Source organism: Carcharodon carcharias, chromosome 6, assembly GCF_017639515.1.
Source record: "Carcharodon carcharias isolate sCarCar2 chromosome 6, sCarCar2.pri, whole genome shotgun sequence".
In the NCBI taxonomy this organism is placed as follows: domain Eukaryota; kingdom Metazoa; phylum Chordata; class Chondrichthyes; order Lamniformes; family Lamnidae; genus Carcharodon; species Carcharodon carcharias.
Window position 1 is genome coordinate 109923079 of NC_054472.1, and position 23927 is coordinate 109947005.

General features: G+C 45.9%; 1 protein-coding gene across 1 annotated transcript in view; it reads right to left on the reverse strand.

Annotated features, from left to right (window-relative positions):
* The window catches only part of LOC121278820 (chloride channel protein C-like), a 320150-nt gene that overhangs the window by 42217 nt on the left and 254006 nt on the right, over nucleotides 1–23927 (reverse strand). Inside the window, exon 12 of the mRNA XM_041189274.1 lies at nucleotides 10194–10360. Within this exon, the coding sequence (XP_041045208.1) occupies nucleotides 10194–10360 (167 nt within the window). The remainder of the gene's footprint in view (nucleotides 1–10193; nucleotides 10361–23927) is intronic.

A 23927-nucleotide genomic window follows, 5' to 3' on the forward strand; every position in this document is an offset into this window, starting at 1 on the left:
AAGACAACAACTGGGCTGCTCCCACTTTTGGTGTGGTGAGTCCTTTTATTTCAATGGGTTCCCTCCATGTGAAAATGTGTGTAGTGAAGTGGGCTTGTGGCAAGTTGGCAAGATGGAGTACAAAGCCAGCAGCCAAAGAGCTGGTGCACATTGGGGCCTGCAATTTATCTGCTAGCAGTTGAAGGGAGCAATAATGCTTACAATTATGATGGCACCCAATGTTCCCTCCTTCAGTAAAAGGTTGTTTGAGATTTTAGCCTGCATTGGAAGTACCATAAAGAGCACAGTCATGCTGATCTCTGATCATCCAGCCAGGGTCACATTAGGCATAAAAGGAAAGACCTAATTCTAAACCTGTATAAATCACTATTTATGTCACAGGGAGAGTAATGGCACAGATTTCCTTCCACAATTCTGGTACGTTTGGGGCAGGCAGTTGAGGAAAAATTGGGTGAAGCAGTGAGGTGTTCAGCCATTTCCCAGCACCTGATTCAAATCATGCCATCTGCCACTGGATGTGACATTGGGCATGTCTGCCCAAATATGTATTATTTTGGTAGGCATTATAATGGGGTGCAAAAGATGTGAATACATCAATCTATATCCCATCATTTGTATCTTACCGGACTGAATTTTGCCAATTCCCAGTAAATCCCACCCTCTGGGGCCAAAATAAGGGAGGCGGACCCACCTTCAGTGGGCAGCCGGACCCATAGCAACATATTGCCAGTGGTGGCCAATCAAAAGGCCACTGCTGGGGCCACTGTCCAATTAAGGATGGCAGCCTGACCCCAGATTCTGACAGCCCAATCAAAGAATGGACAGCTCAGCAGCCTCACCATTGCCACTGCCAGTGCTGACCATTGCTTAGGCTGCAGCTCGAGGAAGAGGGCATCTCAATGACTAGGCTACCTCAAAGAGACAGGATAGGTTGAGGGAAGCCAGGTTCTGGCAGTCAAGCCCCAAAGGTCGGGGTGGGGGGTATCTTGAAGCACCAGGAGTTCGTTGCTGCCAGGGAAGCTATTGGCAACCAGGGGGGCACTCCAGAGTCCTCTAGGAAACCTCAAGGTTTCACTAGGCTGTTACCCCATTCGGTGGCAGGCCCTCCTGATGCCAGCAAAAAGTCCACAGAGGCAGGAAGTGGTGCTTAATTTGTTGCTTGAATGGCTCAATTGGCCTCCTGGCAGGCATCCAAACTGCTACCAAAACAGAATTACCTGGAAAAACTCAGCTGGTCTGGCAGCATCGGCGGAGAAGAAAAGAGTTGACGTTTCGAGTCCTCATGACCCTTCGACAGAACTTGCAAGTTCTGTCGAAGGGTCATGAGGACTCGAAACGTCAACTCTTTTCTTCTCCGCCGATGCTGCCAGACCAGCTGAGTTTTTCCAGGTAATTCTGTTTTTGTTTTGGATTTCCAGCATCTGCAGTTTTTTTGTTTTTATCCAAACTGCTATCTTTCCCACCGCTGGTAATATGGCATGGTGGCAGGAGGATGTCAGGGTCCCCTTCTTATACCTTCCCCTGCCATTTTGCCAGCCATCCCACCTCAAGCTCCTGCCCAAAGGGTCTGGAAAATTTAGCCCACCAATATGTCATGAGGAACACCAAGCATTTCTGGCAACCAGCATACAAACTGAGGAGGAGTAAATATGGGTGCCCTTTTTTTTATTCGTTCATGGGATGTGGGCATCACTGGTGAAGCCAGCCTTAATTGCCCATGCCGAATTTCCCTTGAGAAGGTGGTGGTGAGCTGCCTTCTTAAACCACTGCAGTCCATGTGGTGTAAGTACACCCACAGTGCTATTAAGAAAGGAGTTTCAGGATTTTGACCCAGCGACAGTGAAGCAATGGTGATACATTTCCAAATCAGGATATTGAGTGGCTTGGAGGAGAAATTCCAGGTGGTGATGTTCCCATGCATCTGCTGCCCTTGCCCTTCTAGGTGGTAGAGGTCATGGGTTTGGAAGGTGCTGCCAAAGGAGTCTTGCTGAGTTGCTGCAGTGCACCTTGTAGGTGATACACCTGCTGCCATTGTATGTTGGTGGTAGAGGAAGTGAATGTTTAAGGTGGCTGATGGGGTGCCACTAAAGCTGGCTGCTTTGTCCTGGATGGTGTCAAACTTCTTGAGTGTTCTTGGAGCTGCACTCATCCAGGCAAGTGGGGAGTATTATATCACACTCCTGACTTGTACCTTGTAGATGATGGACAGGCTTTGGAGAGTCAGGAGCTGAGTTACTCTCCGCAGAATTCCAAGACCCTAGCCCTGCTCTTGTAGACACAGTATTTATATGGCTAGTCTAGTTCAGTTTCTGGTCAATGGTAACCCCCAGGATGTTGATAGTGGGGGATTCAGTGATGGTAATGCCATTGAATGTCAAGGGGCAATGTTAGATCGTCTTTGCTGGCGGTGGTCAATGCCTGGCACTTGTGTGGCATGAATGTTATTTGCCACCTATCAGCCCAAACCTGAATATTGCCCAGGTCTTGCTGTATATGGAAGGGCTGCTTCAGTATCTCAGGAGTTGTGGATGGTGCTGAACATTGTGCAATCATCCCCATTTCTGACCTTATGGCGGAAGGAAGCTCATTGATGAAGCAGCTGAAATGGTTGGGCCTAGGGCACTACTCTGATGAGCTCCTGCAGCTATGTCCGGGGACTGAGATGATTGACTGCCGACAACCATAACCATCTTCCTCTGTGCTAGGTATGACGCCAACCAGTGGAGTGTTTCTCCCTGATTCCCATTGACTTCAGTTTTGCTAGGGCTCCTTGATGCCACACTAGGTCAAATGCTGTTTTGATGTCACAGGCATTCAACCTCATCTCACCCCTTGAGTTCAGCTCTTTTGTCAATGTTTGGACCAAGGCTGTAATGAGGTCAGGATCGTGGCCCTGATGGAACTCAAACTGAGCATCAGTGAGCAGGCAGGTTACCTCTTGATAGCACTGTTGACAAGACTTTCCATCACTTTGCTGATGATCGAGAGTAGATTGATGGGGTGGTAATTGTCTTGGTTGGATTTGTTCTTCCTTATATGGGCAGGGCATACCTGAGCAGTTCTCCATATTGCCAAGTGGATGCCAGTATTGTAAGCTAGACTGAAACAGCTTAGCTAGGGGCACAACTAATGCTGGAGCACAAGTCTTCAGTACTATTGCCAGAATGTTGCCAGGGTCCATAGACTTTGCAGTGTCCAGTGCCTTCAGTTGTTTCTTGATATCACATGGGATGAATCAAATTGGCTGGAAATTGGCATCTGTGATGCTGGGGACCTCAGGGTGAGGCCTGAAATCAATGGAATGGAATTTGTTTTGAGTTCAAAGACTGCAATGCTTTCTCAGTGGAAGTCATTATTGAACTGATTGTAAGATGGCAGCTTACAGAGAGCTTCCCTCAGGGCAGAGGTCACATGACTACAGCTAGCCAGATAGGACATGTAGTTGTTGCATTTCAAATCCTAAACACCCATTTTTCATAATGAAAAAAATCCTAATATTCCCCATTTCCTATTGAAGAGAAGACACATTTGCATGCATGATCATGTGTAACTGAGTTACCCACGTTACCAAGTTATACTCCCATTGATCTCATGCATTAACAACTGTTTGCTCTATTAGCCAGTTTCAGCCCCTGCATAACATACATGGTCTTTAAATCGTGCAGGTCTCAATTGTATGCGTGTGCATTGTCATTGGTTGTTTGCCTGGCTGATGTTCCTTGTCCAGAAAGAGTCATTCCCATGGTACTTGTTGCCATGGTAACTGTTGTTGTTCCATTGCCATTGCTGGGGACATGTGAACCTCTGGGATTGATGGTAGTTCTGTGCTCAGTACAAATGGTGAGGTCACTTCTCCCTGACCGGCCGATTGCTGTAAAGGAACAACTTCGCTAGTTGTGCATATATGCCTGCGGTTGCACCAGTATATTTGGTTGTTCACTTCCACCGTATATAATCAAGGCTACAACTTCTCTACGCATGTCCCAAGTTGCGACGTGGGCTGACTCCTGTTGAAAGCATTGAATGTTTGTACCCTGGCTGGTTCTCCAATCTCTGGCAGTGGTTTGCCAGTCTTGTCAAAATGAAATTTGGCTTTCTGCCATTTCACCTTGATTTTTTTCACCCACACCTGTTATTACTTCTTACTCAATTCAATTCCTTGATGGATTATATAGATGTGCTTCAGCATCCGTCCTTTCATCTCCTTAAGGATGATGACTATTTCCTTTGTGCAGATGCCATCTTGGGTTGCTAATTCATCTCAGTATGCCCAATATGGTCTTGTGACCATAGGTGTATCCTTGATGTGCTCAGGCCATCCTTTCATCACTACTTCTTGTGACACTTGGAGAGTTGCATCTTGTTGAGTAGTTCACTTAATTTGAGCAAGTTGCTTGTCTGTCAGATTCAATGTCTCTGATGACTTCCAGATCATGTCTGGCTGCTGTTTCACGTTGAATCTAGAAGATTTCACATTATGTTGTAGCATCTTCAACTTTCTTCATGGGGAGCGCTGTTCTCAGCAACATGTCTGCAGTGTACATCTGTGTCCTTTGCTTGTATGTCACGTCCAGATGATAACTCTGTAACAAAGTAATATTCTTTACAGATGCTTTGGGGAAAATAGCAGTGGTTTGAGAAAAAAAGCTTTGAAGTGGCTTGTAGTCAGACTCCACTGTGACTTTGTCTCTCCCAAGCAGGGATTGGTCGAAAATGCTCACAAGCAAAATCAATAGCCAGGCACTCTTTCTCAATCTGAGCTTAGCATTGTTCAATTTGCATTAGTAACCTGGATGGAAATATCACTGGTTGTCCTTGCTGCATTAGGGTTGCTCCAAGACCTGTCTCACTGGGGTCACACTGCAAGATCACTTCATCATTGACGTCATAGTGCTTCAGCACTGGCATTGTTGTCACTACTTGTTTGATTTTAGTAAATAATGTTTCATGTTCTGTGCCCAAATACCACTGCGCCTCTTTGGCAGTGAGCTTGCACAATTGTTCACACATCAATGACAAATTGGGCAAAGATTTTGCTAAATGGTTCACAAATCCATCAAATTGTTGCACTGCTTTCACCTCTGTTGGGCACTGCATCGCTCTCACCTTGTCAGGATTCGGGCGAAAACCTTTTGCTGTCAATACATGACTTATGTACTTGAATTAAGGCATCTTCAGTTGCAATCTTTTCTTCTTGAGCCTCAGGTTCATCTGCCGAGCCCTCTCTAGTAGTCATATTAAATTCTGATCATGGTCAGCTATTGCTTCTTCCATTGTGTCTCCACATCCATGGACTGGTAGATCATCCACTATGGCTTCCACTCTGGGAAGATCACTGACTATCTCATGCTTTCTGTGTTGATATTCTTCTGAAGACATGGAAATGCCAAACAGTATGTGCAACCATCTTTATCTCCCGAACAACATCCAGAATGTAGTTAGAAAGCTGCTGCTTTCATCCAGCTTCACTTGCCAGTAACCATCCTTCTCATCTGGGGTAGTAAAGATCTTTGCCTTGGAAAATTGCAGCAAAATTCCTTTGATGATTGGCCTGAGGTAGTGAGATCTCTTCAGCGCTTTATTTAGATCCTTTGGATCTAAGCATACCCTCAACTTTCCAAGTTGTTTCATTGCTACCATGCTGCTAATCCAGCCTGTGGGAGTTGTATCTTTCTTGATTACTCCTTTCTTTTCCTGCTCTTCTATCTTGTCTTTAAGGCTTGACTGGAGGGCAGCTGGAATTCTTCTCAGCAAATGCTTAAGTGGTCTTACACTCTCATCTATTTCTAGATGATATTCTCCTGGTAGACATCCCAAACCTGTAAACACGTCTTGGTACTGCTGAAGTGTCTGTTTAGCAGTCAATGGTTTTGTGTGCTGTGACATGTTGTAAATCACTAGTGGCACATTCAGGGTTACAAGAACAAGCTTTAGGCTTGCTTCAGCTGAGATGAGTGGCTATCGCACCCCATTTATGATCTAGAACTCCAGGTCCCCCTTCTTGCCATTGCATTGGGCTCTCAGACTAATTTGTCCTCATGCTATTATATAGCCTCAAACTTACTTTCGAGGGCTTCATTTTTGGATTGCCATGTTGAGCCACTTCGCACAGGTCTGTGAACATCATGATGTTGCATGATGCACCAGTAACTATCTGACACTTCTTGTTCACTTGATACTTTCCTTCTGCGATCATCATCGTAACAGTCAGAAACTATTTATCACCTACAGACTTGACGAAACAACGTGTAAAGTGCTTCATCAGACTTTTCTACTGATATCTCTCCAGCAGCCATCTGTATAGGCTTGTATTGCTTCTTTCTAGCCAAACAATTATGTGCAAAATGATTTGGCTTCTTGCAGTTAAAAAACTGTCTCCAACGCTAGGCAATCCTCCTTTTCCTGTGTATGATGGTGTCCGCAGTATTTTCATCCTGCCCTTTGTCCATGATTGTTCTGCTCTTTCGGCCTGGAATGTCCCTCAGCTTAATGTATCTCCTCTGTGCTCTAACTGATGTTTTACAAGCTTTGCATTTCCATACACGTCAATCACTTTCCTGAGCATATATTTCTCCTCTTTCAGTAGACTTGCCTTCACTGAGAGGTTTCATAGGCGTAAGGCTATTCAATCTTTCATCAGATCATCTTATAGCTGTCTGAATTCACTTGATTCTGCCAGACACAGTTTACGTACTGATCTATGGTTTCCTTTTAACTTTGAGCGTTAGTGCTGAATGTCCTTTAGGGAAGGAAATCTGCTGTCCTTACCTGGTCAGGCCTACATGTGACTCCAGACACACAGCTATGTGGTTGATTCTTAAATGCCCTCTGAACAAGGGCAATTGTGGACAGGCAATAAATGCTAGCCTAGCCAGCAATGCCTACATCCCGTGAATGAATAAAAAATATTCATGGCACTCATAAGTAACATTCACTCGGGGTTCAAAATGTGCATCCAAGGCATTCAAAATCTTTGTCAGCTGTTTCCTTTGATTGCCTGTTAGATTGAGGGTAAAATAAAATTTGTAACAGTCCCTTCACAGCAGTATTAGAAGTGTGGCAACTCTTATTGGTTCTGGCTTATTAATTAAACCAGTTGCAATCTCATCATTTTGCCATTACAAGTGGAAAAACTGCCAGTTGTACCACATATCGCCTTTCATTTCTAGTGGACCTAGTTAGGGGAAGTTTACAGACATGTTAGCTCACCTACTATTTTACTTCCAGCCTTCAGTTTGTATGCTTGCTTCTCCTCAGCCTTTTCAGCAGCTTTTAGCAGATTTGAACATTTCTGTGTGACTTTCTGAGCTGTGACTTCTCTGCAGCATTTTCAGGGTTTCAAAACTCTATTTTATCTCCACTTCCAACACCATGCTTCAAGTTCAAAGATGGCAGTGTTTTCTCAGTGAGATTCTTTATTGAACTGAGATAGCAGAGGTCACATGACTGCAGCAAGCCAGATAGGACATGTACAACTGCTGCATGTCAAAACCCAAACTAGATCATTCCTATTACTAACAAAAACAAAAATGTCTGGAAAAATCAGCAGGCCTGGCAGCATCTGTGGAGAGAGATAGACCATGGACTCTGAGCTAAATCTATAAGTGGGGCTTGGAGCTCAGCCAAGCATTCATAATTAGATTCAATTTAAACAATTGAATAAACAAACCTGCCAAAACTTATTGCAATGGTGCCTTTGGAGTTGCCTGAGCAGATGGCAATTTGTTCGTTTTTTTTTAGCAGTAAAGTCTGGCATTTGTTCAACTATTTCAAAGGCTCAACAGATGTCTCAATTTTAAATCAATGTAAAGGTCAAAGCACACGGAGCAGACGACACAGAAAATCTTAATCTTAATACTGTTGAATGCAGAAGGGCACTTGATCCACTGGATCATATGATCCTAAGAAGCAGGAGACCATTCAGCCACTGAGCCTGCTCTGCCATTCAATAAGATCATAGCTAATCTGATTGTGCTCTTAAATGCACTTTCCTGCCCTTCCCCCATAACCTTTGACTCCCCTGTAGGTCAAAACTCTGTTTAAATCAGCCTTGAATAAATTCAATTCCACTGCTCTCCAGGGCAAAGAATTCCAAAGACTGACAACCCTCCGAGAGAAGAAATTCTTCCCCATTTCAGTCTTAAATGGCAGACCCCCTATTTTGAAACTGTGCCCCTGAGTTCTAGATTTTCCCAAGAAGGGAAACATCCTCTCAGCATCTACCCTGTCAGGCCCCTTGGGAGTTTTTATGTTTCAATAAGATCACCTCTCATTCTTCTAAACTCCAGTGAGTATAGGCACAACCTGCTCAACCTTTTCTCATGAAACAACTCCTTCTTCCCCGGAATCAACCTAGTGAACCTTCTCTGAACTGCTTCTAATGAACATACATCACTTCTTAAGTAAAGAGACCAAAATTGTGTACAATACTCAAGGCGTGGCCTCACAAATGCCTTGTACAATTGTAGCAAGACTTCCCTATTTTTTATATACTCCATCGCCCTTGTAATAAAGGACAACTTGCCTTCTTAATTACTTGCTGTACCAACATGCGGGGCATTCATGAGGCACTGTGTATCATCAGCAGCAGCAGAGCTGTACTCCACTATGATCTAACCACATGACCCGGCATAGCCCTCACTCTACCATTAACATCAAGCCAGGGGACTAACCAAGGTTCAATCAGCAGTGTAGGAGAGCATGCCAGGAACAGCACCAGAAATACTTACAGCACAGGACTATAACCATGCTAAACAGCAGAAGCAGCATTCCATAGGCAGAGCTAAGCAATCCCACGACAATGATACAGATCAAAGCTCCACATCCAGTCATGAACGGTGATGGATCACTAAACAACTAACAAGTAAAGGAGACCCTATGAGCATTCTCATTCTCAATAATGGCAGATCCCAGCACGTAAGTGTAAAAGAGAAGGATGAAGCATTTGCAATCACCTTTAGCCAGAAGTACCAGCAGGGTGATACAGCTTGCCCTCCTCCTGAGATTCCCACCATCACAGATGCCAGTCTTCAACATTTCTGTTCACTCCGTGTGATATCAAGGAACAGCTGAGTGCATTTAATATAGCAAAGTCTATGGGCTTCAACAACATCATGGCTGTAGTGCTAAAGTCTTGTGCTCCAGAATTAGCTGTGCCTCAAGCCAAGCTGCTCTAGTGCAGCTACAACGCTGGCATCTACCCAACAATGTCGAAAATTGCTCAGGTATGTCCTGTGCATGAAAAGGACAAACCTAACCCAGCCCATCAGCTTACTCTCAATCATCAGTAATGTGATGGAAGGGTCATCGACAGTGCTATCAAGTGGCACTTACTTACCAATAACCTGCTCACTCATGCGAGGACCATTCGAATCCAGACCTCATTACAGCCCTGGCCCAAATATGGACCAAAGAACTAAATTCCAGAAGTGAGATTTACTTGAAGCTATTTTACCATTTCTCCATGGTTTCTGAATCAAAATCCTGGAACTGCGTACCTAACTGTTCTACGAGTGCACCTCCACCACACGGAAAGTGGCAGTTCAAGAAGGCAGCTCACCACCAGTTTCTCAAGTTGCAAAAACTATTGACAAACTCGCAACCCCCTCATCCAATGAACAATTCTAAAGAAATGCACTATTAGAGCCTGATTTAAACATGTGAATAGTTTCCCGCCATCGGGCCAGTCGTGCCACCATAAAAATCCAACAGGCACATACACATCAGGTTGGGGACACATTCCTCATTTTTATTGTACCCAGTTGGCTTCTTCCTGCCCATTGGTAGTTAATATCAAACCCATTGACTGCAATAGAAATAAGCATAGAAACATATGTAAAATAGATTACCAACTCACAATCACACACGCAACTCTGCGGAACACAATCAAAATACCCCAAGGGGTCTCTCTTCATTTTTATTGTGTTACACCATATAAATAGATGCAAACAGGGCATAATGCATAAGAAAAGCATTGTCATGCATTGTTAAATCCCAGCTGCTTTCTAATTGTGAATTCACTATTAATAATCATTTTAAAGTCCCACACTAGTCAGCACTGTATGTAAAAATCCTCTTAGGTTTCATTTATTCAATTATTTAATCTTGAACCCTCAGACTTACCATAAAATAGATGCCTGAATTTATGTTCCGAGGAGATGCTTAGGCTATTAGGTGGTTCAAAAGGTACTTACGCTTTCTTTTGGTATGAGACTCGTGGCTCTGGCTCCAGGAATGGAATACATTTTTGTTTCAGTAAGGAACTGTACAACGAATAGTTGAACAAGTCTCCAGTCATCCTGGCCACCATGACAGCTACCATTATTGGCATTACTGACTGCACATCGTTGGTTAGTTCCACCTATAAAAATATTGGAAATATCAGGTTGGATTTGAACAAGCTAAAGCATATCATTGGTACAAATCTCAGTAATAGTTGTAAGTTAGGGAAGTTTTATCTTTTAATTTAAAATTAGGTTAAGCAAGAATTTATTTTAAATGAGAATTTAACAGCTTTTCACCAACTTTTGAAAATCGCTATCTATCTTTGGATGCCAAAAATATCTTCTTGCTACAGCTTTCATATGGACCATTTCTATGTGCTCTTGATGGAGTTTCTCTAACAATCTCTCTCTCAACCTGGTGGAATAATGACTCTTAAACCCCATAAGAAACAGTCTTGATCTATACTCAGTTTATTTCTACATGTGAAATACTCCTGTAATTTCTCACCATAACAATCCTTAGGCCAGCCATTCATGACATAATTGAGTTCTTTACTCAGCACCGCATCCTTTTGAGTCTCTTCACTAATTTCTTTGGCATGTCATTGTCTAGTAATTCACAGGTATCTCAGTGACTAGAAATACACCAGTCTTCAAAGGAAATCTCAAAAGAGCATCCAATTTGCATTATCTGCTGACTTACAACATTTAATCTTGTACCAATGGCTAATTTTATCATTTGGTCCTCCTTGATCAAAGTCAACTTTGTGCTCTCTTAGCACTTCCTCAATGTCAAATGTATTCTTACTGAACCCTACTGTAAATAACTCGGCCCAGTTTAACTGTATTTTCTTGAGTCAATTCCTTCCCACCAGAGAAATTTTGTTACCCCCTACTACTACCAATGGCAACTAACTGGACATATCATCATACGCTACCCAAATACTAACTTCACCTAACCCTGGAATACAATTACTGGTATAATTAGTCAGTTCCACATCAGTTTTACGCAAGGTAATGTCACTTAGGGATTTATTGCGCTCTTCTTCCAAGATGATAGGCACTGCTGCAGCTATATCAACGATGAAAGGATGTTGTGAATCTCTGGCTTTCATTTTTACTGTGGGCACTTCAGCCCTTTTACTCTCATTTTCCATCTGCTGTTTTTCTTCTTCTTTGAGTACAACTGTTGGGCCAGAATTTTACATTCAGTGTGCGGGCTCGGCGGGAGCAGGCGGGCGCGGTCAGGAACCCGACCGCCACCCGCGATCGGCTCCGCACAGCCATTTTACACAGGCAGGCCAATTAAGGACCGCCCAGCATAAGACACGACAGCGGCAACAGGGAGAAGGGCGGGGGTGGGAGGTCAATGTCTGCCGGGTCGCCAATTTAAAAGCGGCCACGGCAGCCATGCGAAGGCTGCAAGTGAATCAGAGGACCCTCGGAATGGAGCACCTCAGTGCTGAACACGGCAGGCGGGAGGACAGGTGGCCGGGGCAGTCGGCCCCGCGTTTTTCTGACGAGTGTCTCGCTGCCCTCCTGGAGGAGGTGGCAGCAGGAGAGATCCTTGTCCCCAGGGACGGGAGGAGGCCCCCCACCACCTCACCAAATATGCCTGCGAGGAGGTGGCATCCAGGGTCAGTTCCCATGATGTGGTGAGGCACACATGGGTGCAGTGCCGTAATTGGTTCAATGATCTCCTGTGATCGGGAAGGATGAGTGCCGTGTTAGCATGGGTCATTTAGCATAGCAGTTAGGAGCGGCACCCCCACCCACCCACCCGGACCTCAGAGTTCTTAGAGTGTGAGTGGCAAATGTCAATGAAGCAACATCTGGGCAAGCGGGTGAGCCCTGGCTGCTTGGAATGAATGTCTTGCGGCTCCAGGGTCACAAATTGGCTGAGCCCTGTGAGGTGTTCCTCGGGTGGGGTTGGCTAGGCTGCAATGGCCCTGCAGGTACAGGGTGGACTAATCAATGCTCCTCTGTCCTTTCAGGAGAAGACATCCTGTAACAATGCAGAAAGGTTGCGGACTGGCAGAGGATCGCCCCACATTCTAACCCTGAATACATATGAGCAGGAGGCCCTGGAGCTGTAGAGGTGCCATGTGCCTAGGTCAACCAGCCGTGGTGAGGTTGGGGTGCCACAGGGAGGTAAGAGTGCAGTGCACTGAGGTCAAAATGTCTGTAATAACGACCACTCCCTGTTGCCTCTATATTGATGTGAGCCTTGAACATGGAATCCCCATTGATAATGGAAAGACAAGGGCACCCTGATCTGGGTGCCAGGCATGCACAGTAACAGTGTAATGACTTCAACTAATGGCATGTCCTTGTCCTTCCTTTCAGGCTCACCAGAAGCCCATCGGGGTGAGGAGCCTGAATGCCCATCCCTGATCCTAGAGGACAGCAACCATGGAAATGTACCTGCTTCACATCCTTTCAGCCAGGCAGGCACCAGCGCAGATACCAGCACCTCAGTGGGCATTAGATCATTGGCTAGTGTCCTGATGCACAGTGGTGAGGGCACTTCACACTCATTTGAGGTGCAGGTGGAGGCAGAGAGTGCCCAGGGTGCTGGCAGTTGGAGGACTGCTGGGGACCAGGAACATGCTCAGTCGGTGGCTGATGATGTGCATCTGGAGTCGTCCCTGAGGCAGCAGATGCTGGAAGCCCAACCAGGTGTGTGGAAGGATCTGGCGGAGATACAGGAGGGAATGCATGCCATGGTCTCCGTTCTGGAGGAGTCCATGCGGAGCATGAGCAATGCAATGACCCACATGGCTGAGTGCAATGCCTCCTCCATGAAAAAAATGGCGACTCTCATGGAGAAGCTCCTCCAGGAGCTGAGTCCGGGGTTCCTGGGGGTGCGCTCAGACCTGCAAGCCCTCACACTGGCAATGACCTCAGGTGGGAGATAGATTGGGACCCAGTATATCAGCTAGGTGCCCGTCCATCAATGGTGAGCAAGGAGGTCCAAAGCAACCTCGCTGGTGCATGAGCTGCTTGTTGTCTCTGCGGGCTCCTCTCAGGGCACTCTGGGTGACGGCAGCAGCTCCTCCACCCCTCTGCCAGTGACTATGGCATCTGATGAGGCTGCGGCGACTGGGGAGATGCCAGTCATGGCACTGGCTGCTCCCTCCCTGGCGAGGCCAACACAAGCTCCACGGGCCAGAGGACACCCGCCAAGGTCATCAAGGCCAACAGGACACAGAGTGAGCAGACTGTCTCCAATGCCGGTGTCAGCGAGCGGGGAGAACCTAGACGTAGCACCCATGAGTGAAAAGTTAAAGCACCTTAAGCACAACACGGGCTTATCACTGGTGATAGTTTTTTTCCCCCACTTTTATGTTAATTATTATTAGGTATGATGGAGAACACCTTTAGATTTAATTTGTATTATGTACACCAGGCACCACAGCATTAAATGTGTTTGTGTTCAACAAGCCTCTGGGTGTTTTATTAGTTCTGCTGGTGCAGGGTAACCCATGATGTTATTAGCGATATTGAACTTTATTGAAATGGCATACAGTGCATGTTGTTCACCAAGCAAATGTTCCTGTCAGGTATCAAATATAGAGCCTGCAGCTCTGGCATGTGGTGGTTGTTCATCTTTGGTAGGCTAGCTGAAGGAGCGTTAGATCAAAGCCTCCCGGGTGTCCCTGCCTCCCTGGAGGTTGCCCAGGTCAACACCTATCCCCTCAGCAACATCGTCCTCAGACTCACTACTGGACTCATTGTCTGCTGCAAGAGTAGCTGCGTCAACATCTTCTTGCTCCACTGCATCCCCCCATTCCAACACCAGCTTGTGGAGAGCGCAGCATGCAACGACTATCAGTGACACACGATCAGGGGGGTATTGCAGTGCACCTCAAATGGTCCAGGCATCGGAAGCACATCTTGAGAAGACCTATGGCTGTCTCTACCACTGCACTTGTGGAGGCATGGCTCCTATTGTACCGCTGCCCAGCCTCTGTTCTTGGATAGTGGAGAGGCGTCATGAGCCAAACCATCTTTTGAGGGGTTTCCCTTGTCGCCCAGTAGCCATCCATCTAGTTGGGCTGGAGCACTGAAGAGCCCTCGCACCTGGGAGTGTCTCAGGATGTAAGCATCATGGGAGCTGCCTGGGTACCTTGCACAGACTTGCAGAATCAGCATCCTGTGGTCACACACTATCTGCACCTTCATGGAGTGGAAGCCCTTCCTGTTGACGAAGGCTCCGGGCTCACCTGCTGGTGCCTTGATGGCCACATGTGTGCAATCTATAGCACCATGGTTGCAGGAGAAGCCAGCAATCCCTGCAAAGTCTCTGGCTCGCTTTGCCTGGCTGGCCTCATCCGTACGGTAGTGAATGAAAGTCAGTACTCGCCTGAACAGAGCATCTGTCACCAGCTTGACACAACTGTGGACAGCTGATTGGGAGACTCAACAAAGATCACCCATTGGCCTCTGGAAAGAGCCAGAGGGATAGAAGTTGAGGGCCACTGTGACTTTCAGCGCCAGTGGCATGGGGTGCCCACCCACACTGTTGCAGCTGATCTCGGCCGATCATCTGACAGATGGAGGTCACTGTCTCCCCTGAGAGGCGGAGCCTCCTTCAGCATTAAACATCAGGCATATTGAGGTAGCTGCATCGCCGCCTGTAAAACCTGGCAGCAGGATGGTGATGTCTTCTGTGGCCCCTTCTGCCTTGGATTTCCTGTTGGCCCGGCACCCCTTGTGCCTGCGCCTGTCCTCCCACAGGTCACTCCCCTGGAGGCTGAAAAGAGACACCTGACCTCCTCCCACTTTTTGCTCTCCCATCCTCCTCAGAGGATGTGCCTCCGTCGAAGATTACAATCCCCATTCCCAGGATGAGGGAAGGCTGTCTGATACCTGGAAGGCCACAAGTGTTATGACTCCTCTGGAGTCCTGAACTGAAGCCTCTTATTTCTGTCAAAGCAGCTCTGAAGCGAAAGGAAGTTGTCCTGTTCACTCAAACAAGCAGCAGCAAGTTATAATCTAAAGTTCTAACAACTCATATTAGTAAGCCCACTCACCCCTCTTATCCCACTTTTTGAAAATGTGGCCTACCTGCCTGCCCATTGTGCCCGTGATGCCCTGAAAATCTTGGACAATTGGTGTCTCAAGGGCCTTAGCTGGCCCGTTAAATAATGTTGGGCGCACCTCCGTCTTCATCACGTGCCCACCTAGCGAAATATTGTGATGGTGCGCAGTGACGTCGGGGTGCATGCCGGTCATCACTGCACGTGATTTTACATTCTGGCATGTCGGGTGCGAGCCCGAATGCCGAATGTAAAATTCTGGCCTTGATCTTCCTATTCAATATCATCAACTTCTGTTTCCACATCGTTCATATGCGCATTTGATGATTTCCAGACTCCTGAACTAGCTTTAGGCCTACCAAGACCCTCATTCATCCACAATTACACCAGACCTCTTTGTTAGGGTTGAATTCCCCTATTGTCTTCAGATATGTTTTCAGTGTTTTTTTTTTCACTTGTACACTGTAGTGGCTAACTGTGTACCTGAACATAATGTGCACATGGAACAATATTTCAAATTGCATAAACTTCCTCAAAATCAATTTCAATGGGAAAAAAAGTTCGGACCAGTACTCTTACTTCCCAGTTTTTACTGGCATTCCATTTTAAGGTATACAAGGCCAGTTATCCTTACAGTTTTTACTATTTTTTCATTCTGTGACAATGTTCTGCAGTTCTTAATTTCCCAAATGGACTGCACAAGAAAATTCCATCCCAGTCTTGCTGTCATCTTTCTATTGTGTGTTGCATGGAGTAAGATTAACACATGCTCAACTGCAGGCAGCCATTATTGAGCTAACTTGATTTACGCCTCCTCAGTAGAGAGGGCAGCAGAGAGGGCAATATAACAAAATGCTCAGCTATTAAAATATGCTATGTAACAAATTGTGGACTTTAGCCAAAGAGCAGGAAAGCTTCAGACAAAAATATTAAACATAATAATAGCTAAATGCTTGCTGCAAAACAAAACAATACAATTCACAATCAAGCATATAAGAAAAATTATTTATTTAATCATTAAGTTAAGCCAGGTAAAGACCATTGAGCTTTCATGCTTCCATTTTATATGGCCACGCTGCATTCGGGGATTGAAACTTTGCAAAGCTCACCATTATTTCTATAATTTCTGCATTTAAATTAGAGTGCTGCTTCCTCCTTTGATCTCAAAAATCACACACCCCAGATTCACTGTGCTACAAGTCAGGCATGCACACGTTTCCACAAAATGTTCCTGACACCATCAAGACTCCAAGCCACCTTTAAATACTCAAAACCAGTGCTTACATTGCAGCACAACACAACACCCTGGTTTTCACTTGAGTCCTTTTTGTCTATATTGTATCAAAGCAATTTTTTAAATTCATCTTTCAATAGAAAAGTGCAATATGTTATCTCTTCAGACTGAGCAAAATCCCAGGTATAGCAGCCTTGATTTTTCATATAGATTCGCCTGTTATAACTTTGGCAGAGAATGGAACTCTGGAGAAAGGCACAAATTCAAAAAATTAATCCTTATTGTGCATTTAATTTCTATTTCTCAAACTACCAAAAAGTAAAACTAAATCAAAATTGTTTGAAAGCTGCCTCAATTATTTCTTTAATGAACAGGTATGAGTTCACTTGTCTACTGATCAATCATTTAGCATGAAAAATCAGTATCATGTTTTCATCTGTAGTGTTCAGACACAAACCATCCCTCCCAACAACTTACATTGATATAGCACCTATAATGTAATGAAACATCCCAATGCACTTCACAGGAGCATTATAAAGCAATGGGTGGAATTTTCTGTGCCCATTGGTGTCAGGCATGTTTGACGCGTGAGTGGAAAATATGGCAAGAAGGCCAAAAATCGGTTTCACAAGTCATGAAACTAGTTTGCAATCATCCGCTCTGCCCATCAATGCAGGCCGCAATTCCTGTCTTTGGACATCGGGAGCTTCATTGTAATACATCTGCATACCATTATCAGCCCAGCTCTGCGGAATCATCCCCCCCACGCTGGATCACCAAGCACGCTGGCATGATTGCATGCTAACGTGTTTTACAACTGTACATGAGTGACATGCACCTGGGGAGCTGCACTTTGCCCAAGACTTCAAGGTTTGTTTGCCTACCTTGCTTCGGGCAGCACTCGCGGTCATCAGTGCCAGGCTTTGCTTACAGGCAGGTCCCTACCTACCAGGCCAACCATTATGAGGGGGTGGCTTTTCAACGGCTGCAGGGCTAGGGCTTGCTTGGGGAGAATTGGCCTCAGGTGAGGCAAGAGGCTGCAGGGCGAGGACTGTACTGGGATAGGGGGGTATTCCAGGACGTGTGTGTGGAGGGACAAGTTGATCTATCCAATGGCCTCAAGATGGTGAGGGCTGAGGAGACAATCTCCAGAGAAGATGAGGGTGTGTGTGTGTGAGAATGGGTGATGTCCCTTGAGCTGGCTGTGAGTGAGATGCCAGTGAATGTGTGGTGGGCTTGAGTGTGAGAGTTTAGAGTGATGAGATGGTTGCCATACCCTGGCAGTACAGATGAAATCATTCATTCTCTTTCTGCACTGGATGGCCAACCGCTTCTATACAGTATTGGCGCTGATCACCACTGCCACTGCCTACCAAGCCGGAATGGTGAAATTGCTGGACCTTCTGCAGCCAGAGCGGGGAGTAGAGGACATCAAGCAGGCCTCCATAGCATCTAAAAGGCATTCCAATGACACTTCACTTGTAATGTTTGTAAGTTAAACCATTTCTTAATGTTATGGGGATCATATGACTGTATAGACCAATCAGCCCTAAGTGTGGGGAATCTTAAGGGCGGAGTTTTTTAGCCTTGGTCTTGGAACAAACATGTTGCCTCATCTGGAGTCTGTTAATAAAGTTCAGTGTTTCTTACAAGAAATCCATCCCGTACTCTCCAAGTTTATTACACGCTGAATTGGGGGGCTGCAGTCTTCTTGCCTTTTGGGACCATATCTTCTGTGCAGCAGTCCTGGGCTTGAAGCACGCAGCTGTACTTTAAATTTGGTGACTAGTGTGAGGAATCAGCAAGATGAGAATGTGGCGGGCAAATGAGAGCCCGCCCGCCATCAAAAAGGCATGTTTCTTGTGAATGCATGATTAATGAGGTGGGATTGGAATAATACGGCATTGCAGCCAGCAGGTAAAACGTTCTTTTTCCAGCCCGCTACTGCACTTAGTGCAAATCTGGGATGATCCTGCCCAGTGTCTGACACTGAGCCACATAAGGAGATATTAGATCAGATGACCCAAAGTTTGGTCAAACATGTAGGTTTTAAGGAGAGACTTAAAGGAAGGAAGTGAGTTTGTAAAACAGAAAGGTGTGGGCCGTGAATTCCAGAGCTTGGAACCTAGGTAACTAAAGACCTGCTCAACACTGGTGGAGCAATTAGAATTGGAGATACAGGGAAGGTCAGAATTAGAGGAGCATTGATAGCTCGGAGGATGGAGGGACTTAAAAACAAGGATGCGAAATTTAAAATGAAGGGATTGCTTGATAGGGGAATGGGACCAGCTGCGAGTTAAGACATGGGGAGCAGAATTTTGGATGACCAAGTTTACAGAGGGTAGAATGCGGGAGACCAGCCAGGAGTGCGTTCCCCCAATCAGAATAAACAGAATTTTCTTGACTCCAGAACTGGCTTTAGGCACTAAATTTTACAGGATCAGTTTGGATTTGCTTGGATTGTAGCAGGATTCTACAACCAGTGGGATACAAAAGATGTTTCGCTGTATAAGAATCCTTTGTTGAAAGCTTTATTTTTTGAATACGTCTATAAACTGATGTTATTTACCAGAAACTGAATTTTTAGATTGTTTTCCTTTTTGTTAAAGAGTTGGCTTATGTACTGAAAATCCAAAATGGATTTTCCAAATAACCAAACACTCGTCTGGATATTATTTGTGTATATTTATTAACAATGTAATTATACAGGATGTCTCAGTTAATCTTAGTAATGGGTTCCTGCCTTAGGGTGGCTTAGTCCTTGAATTTATTCCATTCACTTCTAGTTACATGATGCTTATTTTAGTCTATGGTTCAAAGTGTGTAACTTTTGCACAACTGCTCAATATCCTTTAGTAATTCAAAGTTTTAGGTTAGTGCATGAAATATAATCCAAATGTACATAGTTTTTGGTGTGTGGCTTTCTTTGATCAAAAGAACTGTGCCAAATTTCTCAAAAAAATCTTCAGTTGTTTGGGAATAGTTAAGGACTTTGGCAAGTGAGATGCCTAAAGAAGACACTGAACTTGAATATTCACTCTTAAGCTTACTGTAACAGGAAGTTGTCTGGCTTTTGATCTGCCTTGTTCTTCCATCAGTATAACTGAGATATTAATGCTATCACTGTGAGAAGCTATACAGATCTTTACAAAGCCTTGCTCACTTGAAATAATAGTTTGAAAGATTCTTTACCTCAGTGCACAAAATATTCACTGAGGTCTATGTGCCTCAATGGCAATTGGTAACATCTTACAAGACATCAAACTATTATATTTTCATTTTGCACTGTGAGAAATTATTTTGGTTTGTGTTTCTCTTTCTTATTCAGCATTTGGATCCATGGAAGATCCTGATGATAGATGGGCAAGCAACCCAGCAGTTGGAAGCTGTGGTTTTGCCTCTTACCCTTTCGCTATATCTTCTCAGTAGGTAGCAGTTAATGGAATCTGTTTATTAAAAAAAGATCTAGTCCGTATTTTTTCTACAGGGGAAGTCAATTTGAGGAATGTTTACTTGGGTGATTTATTTATACGTTCATGGGGTGTGGACGTCGCTGACTAGGCAGGCATTTCTTGCCCATCCCTAAACACCCTTGAGAAGATGGCGTTGAGCTACCTTCTTAAACTGCTGCAGTCCACGTGGTGTAGGTACACCCACAGTGCTGTTAGGGGGGGAGTTCCTGGATTTTGACCCAATGACTGTGAAGGAACGGCAATATATTTCCAAGTCAGGATGGTGAATGACTTGGAGGGGAATTTGTAAGTGGTGGTGTTTCTATGCATCTGCTACCCTTGTCCTTGCTGATAGAGGTCACAAGTTTGGAAGGTGCTGTCGAAGGAGCATTGGTTAATTTCTGTAGTCCATCTAGTAGGTGGTACACATTGCTGCCACTGTGCATTAGTGGTGGAGGGAGTGAATGTGAATGGGATGCCAATCAAGAAGGCTGTTTTGTCCTGGACGGTGTCAAGCTTCTTGAGTGCTGTTCTGTACTCTGTACAGACAGCTGTACTCTTCCAGACAAGTGGAGAGTATTCCCACAACCTCTCATAAACCCTCACCCATTCCCTCACTCACTTAATTGGTGGGGGAAGGGGATGCAATGAGAGGGCAAGAGAGAGAGAGCTGGAACAAGGCCTGAGGCCGAGCAGCAACCAAATGTGGGTCATAGAAAGCAATGGGAGCCAGGGGAATGTGGCGTGAGCTGGGGGAAATGGGGAAATGGGGAGAGCCCGGGAGAAGTAGCAAGAATCTGGGGGAAGTGCAAGAGGTCAGGGAAGCATGGCGAGAACAAGGGGAATGCAGCAGTGAGGCAACAGAGAAAGAGAGCAGACAAGAGCCTGGGGAAAGCAGGGAATGCCGGGTGGAAGCTGGGTGGGAGCCAGGGGAGGGAATGGTGAGATGCTGGGATACGTGGGGAGAGAGCAGGGGGAAAGCATGGCCTGCACACCTCACAGTCTCTCTCTCTCTTTCTCTCCATCTCCATCTCCATATTTGCAGCTGCCTGTGTTTGCTGCTGCTGCTCCAATCACAGCCTGTTTCACTCTGATGTTTGCTGCTGATAGGCTCACCAGGGAGGAGCAGCTCCCTGCAGAAATCTTCAATTTCATTGACTGGTCTTAATGGCATTTTGATCAGTGGCTCTAGGGCCATGTAGAAGGGCTTCACAGGCCACAATGCGGCCCATGGGTTGGACAAGCCTGCTCTAGCCCATTCACTTAGTATTTCCAAGTCTTGAAGCCTCCGTGCATCCTCCTCACAGCTTACATTCCCACCCAGTTTGGTGTCATCAGCAAGTTTGGAAATATTACATTTGGTCCCCACATCCAAATCATTTACATAGACCTAGCATTGACCCTTGCAGTACCCCACCATTAACAACCTGCCATCCTGAGAATGAACTGTTTCTTCCTACTCTCTGCTTTCTGTCTGCCAACCAATTCTCAATCCATACTAATAAATTTCCCCCAATCCTATGCACACTAATTTTATTTACTAACCTCTTGTGTGGTACCTTATCAAAAAATCCAAATACACCACATCCACTGGTTCTCCTTTATCAATGCTACAAGTAATATCCTCAAAAAACACGGCTGGGATTTTCTGCGACCTTTCGTGACCAGCCTGTTCGGTGGCAAGATCAGAGAATTTCGTGAGAAGGCCCTACATGCGTTTCCCGGCAACATAAATCCAGGAAGCAAATGTCCGCTCCCCACCGTCAATGGCAGGCCTTTCCCACCACTGAATATTGGGAACTTAATTTGAATGCACTTGCACCTCATTATTGTGGCCACACGCCACAATCAGCACCCCCCGTGTCAAATTTAAAGCTGACGTCGGTGGGATTTACAACTGCCTTTAAAAGGCGTGCAACTGGCAACCTGAACTTCAAAGGGAAATTGGGGGTGAGTGCACACAACCTTGTGCAAGGAACTGGTGCCACAGCTTCAGGGGGGTAACATAAGCAAGTCTCCACAGTGGCTTTTTCGTGGCTGGCTATTGGTGCTCGAGGAAGGGCAACAGTGCGGCGTGGGGGGCGGTGGTTTCATGGCAGCACAAACTGAAGTTTGAATACAAACACATGCCTGGGGGGGGCAGTGGGGTCTGGGGGAAGAAAACGGCCACACAAATGCCAAAACATGTCAAAGGTGACCGCTCTTCCACAGCTGAGAGAATTTAGCTTAAGCTGAATTGAAATGCTTGGAGTCAAGCAGCACTAATTCTTTACAGTGCCAATGATTGCTCCTCTACTGTTAACCCTTCGTGTGCACACTTCAAATGTGTGCTATGGTACTGCAGAAACATTGGGCAACTAGGCAAGCTTGAGGATCCTCTTGCGAAAGATAACAATCGAACAATGATGGAAGAGTGTGCTCCTAGTCCCTTGCATTATGTTTACGTTGACATTGAAAAGTCATGGCCCAAGCAAACCGCCAATCCTTGGAGCGCACGTTAGGACAATGCTTGCGCCTGAGATGAGAGTTCAGGATGCAGACGAATAACCAGAGCTGTTGCCACCCAGTCATGTGGTGTAGTGGCATGGTGAACCCATCATGTGCACTAAACACTGGGCATCCATGTGGTGGCCTGGAATCTCCGCATGTGTTAAGAGGCCTTGAGAGACTGCCGCAGGCAATGACTTGACCAAGAGTGTCCCTTAAGAGGCATTGCTGACCCTCACGTCTCCCTCTCTTTGATACTGTAGTGAGGAGACCACCAGGAAGATGGAGCCAGGTGATCTCACTGTTTGCCTCATTGCTTAAAGGCAGGACAGAAGAAGGAGAAGAATGTATCAGAGGTGTCTGGCTCACTAAAGGGAGGAGCAGAACCCTGAAGACCAAGGGGCACCACAACCTCCTCCACACGCAGAGGATGAACCCCACAGAGCCTTTATTTTTAGGCGCCACACTAGACCCAGAATCTTCAGATGGTGCATGTGCTGCCTGCCGATGAGTAAGAACCAGGATCACTGATGCCTGTCCATGCCAAAGGAACTGGTCACTCAAATATGGCACCTTCTGCAGGATTTGGTGCCACAGGGACTCAGAGGGCATCCACTGCCAGTGACAACTAAAGTTACCACCGTGTTCAATTTCTATGGTAGTATCTCTTTCCAAGGCTCCACTGGGGACCTTTGCAGGATATCGCAAGGCTCCACTCACAAATGTATCCAGGACATCATTTTTGCCAAGGCACACAACTTTAGCAACTTCAACAGAGATCAGGCAAGCCAGGAAGCAAGAGTGCTGGGATTTGCTGAGATTTCCAGATTCCCACAGGCGCAGGGTGCCGTTGACTGCACTCATGTGGCTCTTAAATCTCCCTGGCAACAAGCAGTCCAGCATGTGAACCACAAAGACTTCCGCTCTCTCTATGTTCAGCAGGACTGCTACCATAACAAATGGATCATGCATCTGTGTGCATGATACCCTGGAAGTATCCATGACTCGGAGATCCTCAGCAGGTCTCGGATCCCTGATATTCTCCAGGTACCACACGGTATGCAGGGATGGCTCCTCAAGGACAAGGGCTAGCCATAAAGGATGCGGCTGATGATGCCTGTGTGGTGGCCTCAGAATCCTGGTGAGAGAAGGTACAACGAGGCTCATGATGCAACCCGGAGTTTGGTGGAGCACACGATAGGCATCCTGTAAATTAGGTTCTGGTGCCTGGGTAGATCTGGCAGAGCACTCCAGTACACTCTTCTTAGGGTGACACCCATCATTGTGGCTTGCTGCATGCTACACCACCTGGCGATGCAAAGGGGGGAGGACCTGAATGATGACTGATACAAGAGCTGCACGTCTCCACCAATGAGGAGGTAATCAAAGTGTTTGAGGGTGATGAGGTCCTGGAGGGTGAGGGTACAGGCGATGAGGCCATTGCACTGGCCAGACGAGGCAAGCGAACTCATATGCCCCTCACTGCTAT